Genomic DNA, 14,126 nt, shown 5'->3' on the forward strand with positions numbered 1-14,126 from the left:
AGCATTTGTTTATTTTCCCCATTTTTTAAATTATAATGAGGTGGTGGGAATGTTTTTAAGAATGAGACTAGCTCAGAGGACGATTTCAGTGTTGAGTAGGGAAGGGATGGAGTTGCTTGTAGTTTGAGTACTTTATTACCTACTAACTTACACTCTCTTATACCTTATTGCCTACTTACTTACTCTCTCTTATTCCTTATTGCCTACTTACTTACTCTCTCTTACTCCTTATTGCCTACTTACTTACTCTCTCTTACTCCTTATTGCCTACTTACTTACTCTCTCTTATTCCTTATTGCCTACTTACTTACTCTCTCTTACTCCTTATTGCCTACTTACTTACTCTCTCTTACTCCTTATTGCCTACTTACTTACTCTCTCTTATTCCTTATTGCCTACTTACTTACTCTCTCTTATTCCTTATTGTCTACTTACTTACTCTCTCTTACTCCTTATTGCCTACTTACTTACTCTCTCCCTATGCCATCAGGCACATGAGGCGGAGAGCATTCTGCGCCAGGCTTGCGTGTCCCTGGCCACTTTCCCCAACCTCGGCACATCCAGGCCGTTGGTGATTGCCTCATCCCTATCATCTTTATTAGACTTAGATTTATTTGAAAGATTTCCCCTAATTGCTGTCATGTCTGCCATCAGGAACTGTCACCAACGACAGACTCCAATCTGGTGGTGGCTCTGATGTCTCTCATCGACTGCCAATTGGACGAGTTCCATGACGAAGCCAAAATATCCCAGCTGGAGGAACGAGAGATCATCACATGGCTGGAAGTTGGTGTCTTTCTTTTATTTCTAATTTGTTTTTGTTTTTCTGGTTGTAGATGTTTTTTTCTGTTTTGTTTCTGTGTATGTCTACTTGTATGCTGTAGGGCTGAAAATTGATTAGCGTACATGGGTATAATTTTTTTTCTTGTAATATCGCTTCTTTCTTTTTAATGGAAAATGAAAAGAAGATTCCAGGAATCTTTGTTTTAGAGATTACACAAAATACTGCTCTTTCAGAAAGATTGAACAAGGCAAAGAACTAAATGACTGAATGAAGCAGATAGGCCAGGATGTTCCTCAGATAGTTTTATTCTTACACTATCCTGAAAGTTACTTCATGGTGGTTTGGCTCATAAGGTCTCTCTTAATTCTTTTTTGAAATTTGAGCCTCTGTCACGTTAATCACATTTTAAATTCTCACCTGTCATGTTCTCATTTCTCCCTCTTTTCAGAGTATCTTCCTGTTTGCCCTCACATGGTCCCTGGGTGCAAGCAGTGACGACAAAGGACGCCTTCGTTTTGACAAGCTGGTTCGCGAACTCAGCTCTGTAGGTTGCTCATTCTGACTGTTTGACAAGCCAGTTGATGGCCAGCTGTTTCTATATAATACACCCAAAATTCTAACATTATTTTCAGTTGCAATTTCTTAATCTGTGATATTGATTGCATGTTGTCAAGAAATGTTTTGTTTGAATTAAATTTTTTGAATATCAAAAAAGGCAAGAAAATAATGTAATTTAGGTACAACTATTGTTAAAAGAATGAGACGGGTTTTTCAGTCTCATGAAAAATGTGGCAGTCTATACTAAGTACATTTTAAAAAATTCCCAACACTGGAGAATTTCCAGCAGTCAGAGACTGTTATTGAGGCAGGGAACTGCGTTATTACTGAAAAGTTCTTGTTGTCCAGTTTGAATACCAAAGTTTTCTCCTCCTGGTTGGCATGACTTGCGCATGTTGAGATCTATGCTTGAAGTCACTTCCCTCTTCTCGTAATTTTTCAGAGTAATAGATAATAAGATCAGTTAATATGGAGTTACAATTTTACTGTTGAAGTTTGCATCAGGTTGAATGTGTTGATTGTGTACTTACATACTAAGGGCCTTTTTTCCTATTCTTATTTACTTAAATGGCACAAAGGCCAACTGTAAAATGTTTCCAAGATGAAATCGAACTTGCTATATTCTTGAATTTGATCTTTAGGTCAGGAGAAGAAAAGAGAAGCTAAAACAAGATATGAACTCATTACATTTTAGAATACATATGTGAGGTAAAATCAGGTGCTCGTCAAAATAATGTAGTCTGAGAAACAGGCATTTGTCCGGCAGTTTGGAAATTTTAATCAAATTTTTATTTTTTGGCTTAACCTCTTTTATGTTCATATAAAAACACATTTCCGTGTGCATTTTACTGAAAGAGATTGATTAAAGGCATGGATTTACCAAACTTAAGTGGCCATTTTCTCGCTAATTTTACCACTAAAACCAGGCGACTCTAACTCTTTCAACCACAAATATCTGAACTTCTATTCAAGATAGACGGGTATTTTTTCATTGAAAGCAAGGAAAATGAATTAGCTTTCAGATAGTACCAATAACTCTGCATGCCTGAAAATAGACGAGTGCCTGGTTCCACCGCGTTGTGACACAGATTTTCGTGATGCAATTTTCAAAAATGATTTGCAAAAGACTTTCAAATCTGTTTTCCTAGCTGCTGAGTGAACATTCTACTCAATTTGCTTATTAAGAAAATGAACTTAATTCAAATGACTGTATTCACTTTGAAGATCTTACCTTATGGGTCCATTTCTTTCTTAGGGTGGCATGACTGAAGAGACTCGCAAAGACTTGGGACTTGTGGACCTGATTGAACCCCCGATGAAGCCTTACGTGAACCCTTTCCCACCCAAGGGAAAGATCTATGACTACAGATTTGTCAAAGAGGTATGCAAGACAAATTTTTCCCTGTGAGATGAATATAGGCTCATGTAATTGTTTTAGAATTTTTGATGATGGTCTCAACTTTTAAAGTCTCTTGATTGAAGCGCTCTAGTTTTGTTATAGCAATAATAGAGTGGCATCATTATCGTTGATCACCTCATTTCCTACCAGACCCATATAAAATACATCTTCAAAAGTAAAATCTATGGTAACAGTTTTGGGAATAGCATATAGCATACGGAACTTCTTTGGACATGACAAGCTATTTACTAATGAGTGGTTGGTTTACAATGAGAATTCAACTCTGTTGATATTTTCAAAACTCTCTTTGTAAAAATTGCAAATAGTATTAACAAAAGAGTTTTGTTGAAATTTGGCCATATTTATCGACATTTTGTGCCACTTTAACCCTCTATCTCATGGCTATAGATCCTCATTCTGGATGCACTTTTCCTCTTCCCCTCTCTTCCCCTTTCTTCCCCTTTTCCCCTCTCTTTCCTTCTCTTCCCCTCTCTTCCCCTCTCTTCCTATCTCTTCCCATTGAGTTTCTCTCGTCTTTCCTCCACAGGGCTCTGGCAAGTGGGCACCGTGGGCTGATGACATCAAAGACACGCCTCCCATCCCCAAGGAGGCCCTCTTCAACGAGATCATTGTGCCGACGGTGGACACAGTCCGCTACACAGCGCTGCTGGAAATGCTGATTCAGCACGGCAAGCCCTGCCTCTTTGTGGGACCCACGGGAACTGGCAAGAGTTGCTACATTACAGTAAGGCTCATCGATAGCCAAAAATAGTCTGGTGCTGTAAGGGTTAAAAACTCAGTTCTGTTCAATGCTTGCATTGGTCAAAATCACCCAGTTTTTTTCCACATTTCAACCTTTATTGTTAGTAAAAATCACACAGCCTTTTCCACATTTCTACCTCTAATGTTACTGGAAGTCAAACCAAGCTATTTCTCTTACATTCTTTCGTGCTGAGAGAGCAGAAATATACACAAGAAGTCAAATTCAGAAAAAGTGCTTCTATTTTAAGAAGTCAATTCTGTTCAATGCTTACATTTCGTCTAAATCACCCAGTCTTTTCCATATTTGAACATTTATTGTTGGTAAAAATCACCAAGTCTTTTCCACATTTCAACCTTTATTGTGGGTAAAAATCACACATTTATTGTTGGTAAAAATCACCAAGTCTTTTCCATTTTTCAACCTTTATTGTGGGTAAATAATCACCCAGTCTTATCCACATTTCAACCTTTATTGTTAGTAAAAATCACCCAGTCTTTTCCACATTTCAACCTTTATGGTTCATGGAGGTCAAACCACGCTGTTTCCCTTACAGGATTTCCTGCTGAGCAAACTGAACAAGGAGGTGTACAAACCAAACATTGTCAACTTCTCTGCGCAGACGTCAGCCAACCAGACACAGAACATCATCATGTCCAAACTGGATAGGCGCCGGAAAGGAGTCTTTGGACCGCCACTCGGCAAAAAAGCTGTGAGGAAAATTTATTCACTTTCTCTCTCTCTCTCTCTCTCTCTGTCTCTCTGTCTCTGTCTCTCTCTCTCTCTCTCTCTCTCTCTCTCTCTCTCAATCTCTCTTTTCTCTCTCTCTCTCTCTCTCTCTCTCTCTCTCTCTCAATCTCTCTTTCTCTCAATCTCTCTCTCTCTCTCTCAATCTCTCTCTCTCTCTCTCTCTCTCCACATTGTCTCTCTATTTCTCTGTCTCTCTCTATCTGTCTCTATCACCCGCTCTCTTTCTCTCTCTCTCTCTTTCTCTCTCTCTCTCTCTCTCTCTCTCTCTCTCTCTCTCTCTCTCTCTTTCTCTCTCTCTCTTTCCCCCCCTCCCTTCCTCCCTTTATCTCTCTCTTCCCTTCTCTCTCTCTGTCTCTGTCTCTCTCTCCTTTTGTCTCTCTATCCCTCTCTCTCTCTCCCTCAATTGTAAGCTTTAGGGAATGCAGTTTTTATGCACTTTTTAAAATCACCATTTAATTTAATTGATCTCACCAGCAGTTAGTCAGCTACTAATTAGATCTCTGATTTCCCATGTTCTCAAATGTTTACTTTTTTTTTCTTTTACATTTCTGCCTTTTATTAACTTATTTCTTATGGGATATAGCTTTTCAGTTAAATAAGTTTTTTCTTAAAAACTGTTTACTGATTTTACAGTCGAACCTGCTCATAAAACCACCTGTCCAAGACAATCACCTGTACAAATGACCACTTTCCACTTACCTTTTAACATTTTTAAAATATCATCCTGACACTATCCAAGATGTCAACTATTTTTTTCCTCAATAATGATTGGTTGTTTTGGACAATTTCAACTCAACTTTTTGTCTGTTTGATTTTTCAATGTTCCCAAAAATTTCAGACGTCATCGTGTGTTGATAGCTTTTGAATTAGTATTCTCCCATAAATGAAGTCCAAGCTCATATCTTGACCGGATTCTATGTGACTGTTGGGTTGTCTTTGTTGGTGACTTTCATAGGCCGCTGCAAGTGACTTGCTCTAAAGTCTGAGCGTGGGTAGCTTGCAGGTGCTCTGATGTGGTTTGGTCCTTCTTTCAGGCACATATCTATCATCCTTATTCTTTCTTTTTCTTTTTTGTGTTTGTTACTCTCTTGTAACACCTTTAATCTTCTGCACTTACAGAACCTTATTGTGTTGCAAGTGCAGTAAAACTCTTACCAAAACTAAGCTTTTAAAAAGTCTGAGCTCCTATCTTGACCGGATTCTGTGTGTCTGTTAGGTTGTGTTTGTGGATGACTTGAACATGCCCATGCAAGAGACGTACGGTGCCCAGCCTCCCATCGAGTTGCTTCGCCAGTGGCTTGACCACTGGAACTGGTACGATCTCAAGGACACCACAGGCATTAAACTGGTGGACATCCAGTTTGTGGGTGCCATGGGACCACCGGGTATGTTTGTGTGTGTGTGTGCATTTGTGTGTAAATGTGTGTTCATATACATGGTTAATGTTTTGTTTCAAAAGAAATGTTCAAAATGAAATACATCTTAAGATAGTTGTTCAGCACTGTTAATTCATTGTTGTTATTGTTGTTATCGTTCCAGACTGTTAATTCATTAAGATAAATCAATTATTGAATTGGCAATAAAGGTAGAAAGTGACACTTTGACCAACAAAAAAAAAGCCTTCTCAGCTACTCAAAAGTTTGGGCTGAGACTTAATAGATGATTTCACTATTATTGCACTTGTATACACATGTACATATGTGTGTGTCCGCTCATTTGTCATTGTGTAAGTCAGGCAATATATCATCATCATCATCCGGTGCCTTGCTGACTGGCGTGGGTGATCATGGACCTCCACTTCTATCTGTCTTTCGATGCAGCAATGGTGTCTGTTGTTCTTGCTGCTCCCAGCCATGTTGTCATCTTGTCCAGTATCTTTTCCCTCTGTCTGCCTCTGCCTCTCTTTCCATCAAACTTTCCTGTTGTTACAATATTCTGTAATGCTTCTTTCCACATTGTGTGTCCAAAGAAATTTGCCTGTCGTTTTCTTATATTCGTGAATATATAACGGGACTCAATACAAATTTCAGGTGGTGGCCGAAACCCGATCACCCCTCGCTTCCTGCGTCACATGAACACCGTGACCATCAACGAGTTTGATGACGAGACAATGACCACCATTTTCCGCAGCATCATGGACTGGCACATCAGCGCCCGGTAAGTGTGGGGAGACAGACACAGAGAGAGAGACAGAGACAGACAGAGAGAAAGAGAGACAGGGGGAGGGAGAGAGAGAAAAAAAGAGTAGAGACATATGTGTTTCCCCTATACATTGCCAACGACTTCAAACTTTTGATTAGAGAGAGAGAGTTGGGGGGGGGAGTGAGAAAGAGAGAGAGGGGGAGAGTGAAAGAGAGAGTGAGAGAGAGAAAGACAGACAAACAGACAGAAAGAGAGTGAGAGAAAAAACAGAGAGAGAGAGAGAAAAGAAGATTCTATGTGCCATGCATTTTATGCTTTTCAAGAAGCTGAGAATGTTTCTAGGTGTTCTAAAGTCTGCTGGGGTAAAGATTTAGATAATAAAGGGCATAAAGCTTGCTGTGGAACAGGGCTAAGCATTATGTAAATGCTGTTTATTATTATTATTGTGAATGCTCTAGAAGTATTTTTTGTTCTCTTGTACACATCAAGGGTGCATTTTCTCCTGTGAGATAAATGTGTCACGGCATGGTTTAATCAGGTGCTCATCAATTTTTAGGCATATGGGATTATTGGTATCATCTTAAAGGCTGTTCATTTGCCTTCCTTTTGGTGAAAAAAATACTGATCTATGTTGAATAGAAGTCGAGATATTTGCGATTGAAGGGGGTCAGGGTTGCCTGGTTTCAGAGATAAAATTATCAAGAAAATGGTCATCAAAGTTTGATAATTTCCATAACCCAAGAGTCCTTGGAAACTAAAGATTTACTTTTTTTTTGTGCCTTTCATCAATGTGTTTCAGTAAAAATCCACACAGCAGTGTGTTTTTAAATGGATATAAAAGCTGTTGAGCCAAAAAAGAAAATTAGACAATTAGAAAAAAATTGCCCATCGGCCAAAAAGATACCGATTTCTTTGATTTCATTATTTTTACGAGCTCCTGATTTCACCATGATGCCTCACAAATGTTTGTTTTTTGACATTGTGAAGTTGATAGACTTTTTTTGTGTGTAGGTGTTTTTGTACTCTCAGCCATAAGTGATCATACTGTTCTTTCTTGTCTCTATTCCCTGTGGGTTCAGCAACCAGTGGTCATACTGTTTTTTCTTGTCTCTGTTCCCAGTGGGTTCATCACATTGTGTGGTCATACTGTTTTATCTTGTTCCTGTTTCCAGTGGGTTCAGCAACGAGTTCAAGCCGTGTGCCGAGCAGATTGTGACCGGTACCCTGGAGGTCTACAAACTGGCACTCCAGAACCTTCTGCCCACACCAGCCAAGTCCCACTACCTGTTCAATTTGAGAGACTTCTCCCGTGTGATTCAGGGAGTGCTTCTGTCTACCCCAGAAATCATTGAGGAGCCGACGTCCATGAAAAAGCTCTGGGTTCATGAAGTAAGTGCTGTGCGAGGCTGTGATTGGAGGTCAGTTTGTAATGCACTGGGCAATGAAGACCATGTCGAGGGTGATCACATTTCAATGTCTAGCTGCAAGACTCCGGCAAAGGTCATTGTGCATAATGATGTTTGTTGGAGTCTTTCATTCAGCCATTTATTTAAACATTGGCTGTTTTGGGGGGCTCCAAGCTTTCCCTTTCATGTTGTTAGAGGTGGAGAAGTTTGGATGTAAAACCTCTTAAATAATGAACAATTTGATTTAATTGTGTATTATTAAACTAAAAGGGAACTGATATTCTTGTCGAAGTAGATTTTAAGCTCCAGATCTAGAGTGTTCACGTCTGTCTTGAAGCATGTCTCTGTCTTAGTTACTTTATACCCAAAATGACCACTTCGCTCTTGCCTTGGGGTCCAGTATCTTGATTTACATTGTATGTTTTAGAAACTATGCTTGAGATGTTAAATATGTGTTGAAAATTTTCTCCCCATTTCCACTTTCTCTAACTCCTGACCTTTCTATCTTAACTCAAAAAATGTCCTTTTTATAAAACGTACCGCATACTGTCTTTATTTTCTGGATGAAATCCAAGTAGTGTTCATTTTTAAATAATTTCAGGCATGATTATTTAACTTTACTGTCAAACTGAAAGCTGAAATGAGCTACTGAGAACTTTTTTGGAGTGAGCCCTTTTTTGCAGTTCTGTCGACAGCTACAATAGGGATACCGTGAAATGTTCAGACTACACTGTGTTCAAAGAGTGCAAAAGTGATTCTCATAGTCAACTTTCCCCGCCAACAGGTGTTCCGTGTGTACTATGACCGTCTAGTGGATGACGCTGACCGCGACTGGCTGTACAAGGCCACCAGGGAGATCATCAAGGACAAAATGAGAGAGGACTTTGACCAGATCTTTGCTCACCTCGACTCAGACAACGACGGAACCGTTAGTCCTTCATGTTTTTAATAATTGTTATGTCCACCACTCATGTTTTATTTTGATGGTTACTTTTGCTGCAGTGAATACATTCCAAATGTCATGAAGTATTGTGTAAAAAAATTGTGAGAAATGAGTCTTCTGGCCACGTCAGCGAGATGTTGGCAGATGCTCTGGTCTGATATGCTCTGACTACTTCTTTTATTTATTTTTTTTCTATTTTCAAAATCTGACTGTTATGTTACTGATAAGTCATAGACAATTACAACTCAACAGCTTTCAGGTTTTTAAAATTTGCATTTTTTTAAGGAAAGGTAGCATGTTTTGATTTTTTACTTTTATATGACTGAATCCTTCACTCACTCCACCAACACCAGTCCACAGAGTATTGGATGTTGACACCGCTGTTTCAATAGTGTTTCTTGTCTTGTACTGTCCATAAATCTTACCAAAAATTTCTTGGCTGCTCCAACTTATCATTTTGTAGTTCAAAAATTATCATACCCTTTGATGAGTGCTGGGCTTTTGTTTTCTAAATGGATGAAGATTCACTATTCCTAGTGATTGTAGAGGGAGTTGGGGAGGTGAAAGTAATGATTAGCTTGTGATCATGTTTCTACCTTTTAATGATACTTTTGAAGGTTCTGGCAATGTCTTGTAAGAAGGTTGAGCAAACATTTATTGTAGACGCATTAGATTTGCTGATTTCAAAGTGATGTGATTTCTTCAAGTTAAATATGTAATATTAAAGAACTATGTCCAATGTTAGACCACATTATAATTATGGTAACAAATACTGCCAAGTTTGATTACTGCTACTATTGTCATTCCCTTCCTCTCAGTCCATGAGAGAAATTACAGAGAGATATACCTGAATATCAACATACAAAGATTCAGCATCAACACAGAGATGCACTTATTCCATTCATATTCAATGATGCATGTACAACAATGCACAACTCACTCACTTAAGTATACCCATACAAAACATACCAAAAAATGAACTCTATCAGGTAAAACATCAGATGTCATTGCAATTAAAAAGAACATTAAAACTTTATTTGTGAGGCATACTGACAAAATGAGTTACTTCTCGCAATTCATGAATGGAGATGTTGGCCGAAAATAGAGGCATCAGATTTGCAGGTTTTAAAGTGATGCAATTTCTTCAAGTTAAATATGTCTTCAATCATTTCATATAATAATTTATACAAACCAAACCTACAAATTTGATATATATTTTTTTTTTCTGTGGAATATATATCTGTGTCCATACGCCTAAAATCTGAGCATTATCTCATGTTGTCAGCACGCATCACATTTCCTGTTTTTTGTTCAGGTGACAGAGGATGACCTGCGCTCTCTGATCTACTGTGACTTTGCTGATCCCAAGTCCGACTCGCGCAGCTACACTGAGGTGCGAGACCTGGAGAACTTGAGGCATGTTGCTGAGGGATACTTGGAGGAATTCAACAACATGAGCAGGAAGCCCATGAATCTTGTGCTGTTCCGGTAAGTTGTGTCTATAATCTCAAGGTATGTAGGAAGTTGGCAGTTGATCTTGTGGAATTTACTCCTTCTTTCCTATCAAATATCTATCATCCTTGCCTCGCCTCCTTATTTTCTTTGTGTGTTACTCTCAAGTAATGTCTCTAGTCTTTGGCATTTATATGACTTTAATTGTGTTGCAAGTGCCTTACAACTTGCACTAAAATTAAATAGATTATTTAAGAGCGGATAAAAAGGAAAAATGTACCTAAGTTCTTTCTTAGCAGGTCGATGGTAACAAGGCAATTGCAGGAGTGCAGTCAAAATTATCTAAGATAGTTATCCATTGCGGAGGAGAAAATGGTTGTCCTCTAAGTGGACATCTTGGACAATGTCTTTATATTAGGGGGAAGTGACTAGTTGTACTGGTGATTTTATCAGGCAGATTGCCATGACAGTAGGTTCCACTGTATTTGCATGAATTATACATATTTATTGATTTATATTCAGTTGTTTTAGCAGACTTTTCTGCAAACAATGTTGTCTTCCAAAATGTTTGAGGTGAGAATTAAGTAATATTTTGTGTTTCCGCAGAATGGATTCTTTATTTGGCTTTTCATTTCTAATCAGGTCACCTTATGGATGCTGACATGTCTGTCCCTGATACCTTATCCCCCTTACCATTCTGGTACATTTTTCAACTCTGTCCTTTACTCTGCCATCACCAGATTTGCCATTGAGCACGTGTCCAGAATTGCTCGCATCATCAAACAGCCACGTAGCCACGCCCTTCTTGTGGGAGTGGGCGGGTCTGGCCGGCAGTCAGTGACGAGACTGGCCACTCATATGGCAGATTATGATCTCTTCCAAGTAAGAACAAAGAGCAAGAGAGTGGTGTATTTGTTTTTTGGTTTTGTTTTCCATGATAATCAATCTAGCTGTCCCTTTTTTTTCGGGGGGGGGGGGGGGAAGCTGTGCTATTCAAAAACTGTATAGCTCTGTCTCTGTCTCTTCTCTGTCTCTCTCTGCCTGTCTCTGTTTATCTCTGTCTGTCTGTCTGTCTGTCTTTCTGTCTCTGTCTCTCCCTCACTCTCTCTCTCTCTCTCTCTCTCTCTCTCTCTCTCTCTCTCTATCTATCTATCTCTCTCTCTCTCTCTCTCTCTCTCTCTCTCTCTCTCTCTCTCTCTCTCTCTCTCTCTCTCTCTCTCTCTCTTTCTCTCTTTCTCTCCCCACCCTCCCAAAACTTATATCACATGTCAGTTACAGATAGCTTTGTTCCACAGTTGTAGTGTATGTCTTCTATCAAATCCTGTTTTATACAAAAGGTTGTTGATAGGAATTTGTATTTGGTATTCTTTCTCTTCCTCTTCTCAGTGTTGTCCTGTTGCAAGCAAAATGTGGTTATTATTGAACAAATATACAGAAAACTACAACTCTACTCTACACCTCTTTCTCTCCACCCTCCTCTCCCTCCTTTCCAACCTCACTTCTCCTCCAGCATTGGTTTGGTGTGTGTTTGTGTGTGTGTGTGTGCGCGCGCGCAGGATGTTCATATTGTTATTGTCTCTCACTTTCACAGGTGGAGATCTCCAAGAGTTACACATCCACCGAGTGGAGAGAAGATCTCAAGCGAATCCTCAGGAAAGCCACAGAGACAGAAAATCATGCGGTCTTTCTCTTTTCTGACACCCAGGTAATGATGCATCTGTTTGGACTCTACAGGCAGAGGGCTAATGATGGGTAATGAAAGTATAAGGGTATGATGATGATGATGAGATCTGAGGAAGAAAAATAATGATAATGATGATACGAAACAAGGATTTAATGGACATGTTTATATTTTTTTTAAATGACAAAGTCAGAAAATAAAATGAAAAAACAGAAAAGTGGGATTTCAGAACTGAATAGAAGGGGTAACAGCAGCAGTATTTGCTCCTTCTGCAGATAGGCAACAGTGGCAAAAGAAAAAAAAAAGAGAACCAAAATGAAGAAACATAGGCTGTAGAGACGTCAAAACATTTACATGATCAAAATGACTTGGATGCCACTGCAATTTAATGAATGCAATGCCTATGTTTATTTGTGTGAGGAAAGAGAAGTACATCGACACGATAATGGTCATTTAGTGGTAAGACAGACAGAAACAACAGAAGGAAAGTTAAGAAGTAGGACCTACCAATGGTGCTCTCCAACCACCTGCACAGAGTGTAGTGACTAGAATAAGGAAGAAATCCGGAATGAAAGTGGGTGGTGTGAGAGTTGCCTGATGGGGATGATGACATTTGTGTCATGATGCGGTGGAATCAAGCGCTTGTCAATTTTGGGCCATATAGAATTATTGGTATCATCTTAAAGGTTGTTTATTTGCCTTGCTTTTGATGAAAAAAATATTCATTTATCTTAAACAGAAGTCGAGATATTTGCAATTAAAGAAGGTGGGGTCGCCTGGTTTCAGAGATAGAATTAGAGAGAAAACGGCCCCTAAAGTTTGGTGACTTCCATCGCTTAAGAGTCCTTGGAAACTGCAAATTTACATTTTTTGTGCCTTTAATCAACTTTTTTCCATAAAATCCTCATATTAAATTTTTTTGAATAGACATATAAGGTGTTGAGGCAAAAAGCAAAGTTTCCAAAATGGGCTGAAAAATGCTGTATTCTCGGATTTCATTATTTTGACAAGCGCCTGATTTTACCACGAGACCTGACATCTGTAATGTCCCATGCTAATGTCCAATCCAACCTTTCATCACCCAAAGCTGCGACACCTCCTCTTTACGGAGGGCATTGAGGATTTAAGTGATGAGGAGATTGAGGTAAAAGGAAACGGTTACCTGGAAAAGTGTTTATCAGTCAATGCTCACCGATTGTCTTTACAACCAGTCACCGAATTCTTGCATGTCTGCTTTCACTTTTCACTTTCTAATTTGAAAGATGAAACATCTCACAGAGGTAAGGAGATAGAAAGGAGAAATGAATCTAAAAGCAACTTCTTTACATATTGGCAGGTATACAAATAATAAATGTTTGTGTCTACTTCTTCATTACTGGCTTCTTATATTCCCATTTATTATGCTGCTGCTCAGTGGCAGTGAGGCTTCTACTTGCTCAGTGTTACATATGTTTTTGACCATTCCTGTTAAACCATGAACAATTTCTGAGAGGTTCAGTAAAGTATTGTTTTATCTATCTTTTTTATCTATCTTATCTTATCTTTTAGTGTTCAGTAATGTTTGCTCTTTTTATTTTTGTTTTCCCCAAGCCCCAGTCACACATTCCCAATTCTTAAACTTTCACTTTTGTTTATTTTTTTCTGTGATACCTGGTGGAAACATTCATCTATTGAGGATTGAGGATTTCTTCAAGCAATATTTTGCCTATGAAATCTGAAGCAGAAATGAGTTTATCACAAGATATCTATTAATTTTGTCTGTTTACAGTCACGATAGTGCCAATTTAATCACTTTGCATTCCGTGAAGATCACAGTTTTGTTCATGATTTGGTCTGACATTCACAGTCAATCTGTACATGTCATTTAAGGTTTTTGTAGTGTTTATGTTTCAGTGAACCCATGACACCACTGTCCATGTGAAAATCTTAGTTATAAGGCTTAAAACTGCAATTTGATTACTGCTATACAAAGCCTTGATTACTTTTGAATTGCACCGCTTTTTATAGTTTACAATTCTTGACTTTTTTTAAGGTGGTAATGACGGCGAATGGTGAGTTTTTGTCCCCCGCTGTACAGAGAAGTTAACTGATTTCTACCTCAGGATGTGTGTTTTATCAAATTACTGGGATCTGTCTCATAATACAGTCCTACATGATCATGTCTACTTTATGGTGTTGATTCTCTCTCTGTCTCTGTCTGTCTGTCTGTCTGTCTGTCTGTCTGTCTGTCTGTCTGTCTGTCTGTCTGTCT

At 38.8% G+C, this 14,126-nt stretch overlaps 1 protein-coding gene across 1 annotated transcript in view; it reads left to right on the forward strand.

Moving 5' to 3' along the window:
• The window catches only part of LOC101853278 (dynein heavy chain 7, axonemal), a gene marked incomplete in the record, with an annotated part of 106,541 nt that overhangs the window by 50,560 nt on the left and 41,855 nt on the right, over positions 1-14,126 (forward strand). The window contains 12 exon segments of the mRNA XM_035973404.1: positions 655-786; positions 1,233-1,328; positions 2,598-2,723; positions 3,289-3,486; positions 4,058-4,213; positions 5,468-5,636; positions 6,282-6,408; positions 7,566-7,782; positions 8,584-8,727; positions 10,058-10,230; positions 10,935-11,076; positions 11,786-11,899. Coding sequence (XP_035829297.1) covers positions 655-786; positions 1,233-1,328; positions 2,598-2,723; positions 3,289-3,486; positions 4,058-4,213; positions 5,468-5,636; positions 6,282-6,408; positions 7,566-7,782; positions 8,584-8,727; positions 10,058-10,230; positions 10,935-11,076; positions 11,786-11,899 — 1,794 coding nt within the window.

This window comes from Aplysia californica, unplaced genomic scaffold (genome assembly GCF_000002075.1).
Source record: "Aplysia californica isolate F4 #8 unplaced genomic scaffold, AplCal3.0 scaffold01203, whole genome shotgun sequence".
NCBI classification, from domain to species: domain Eukaryota; kingdom Metazoa; phylum Mollusca; class Gastropoda; order Aplysiida; family Aplysiidae; genus Aplysia; species Aplysia californica.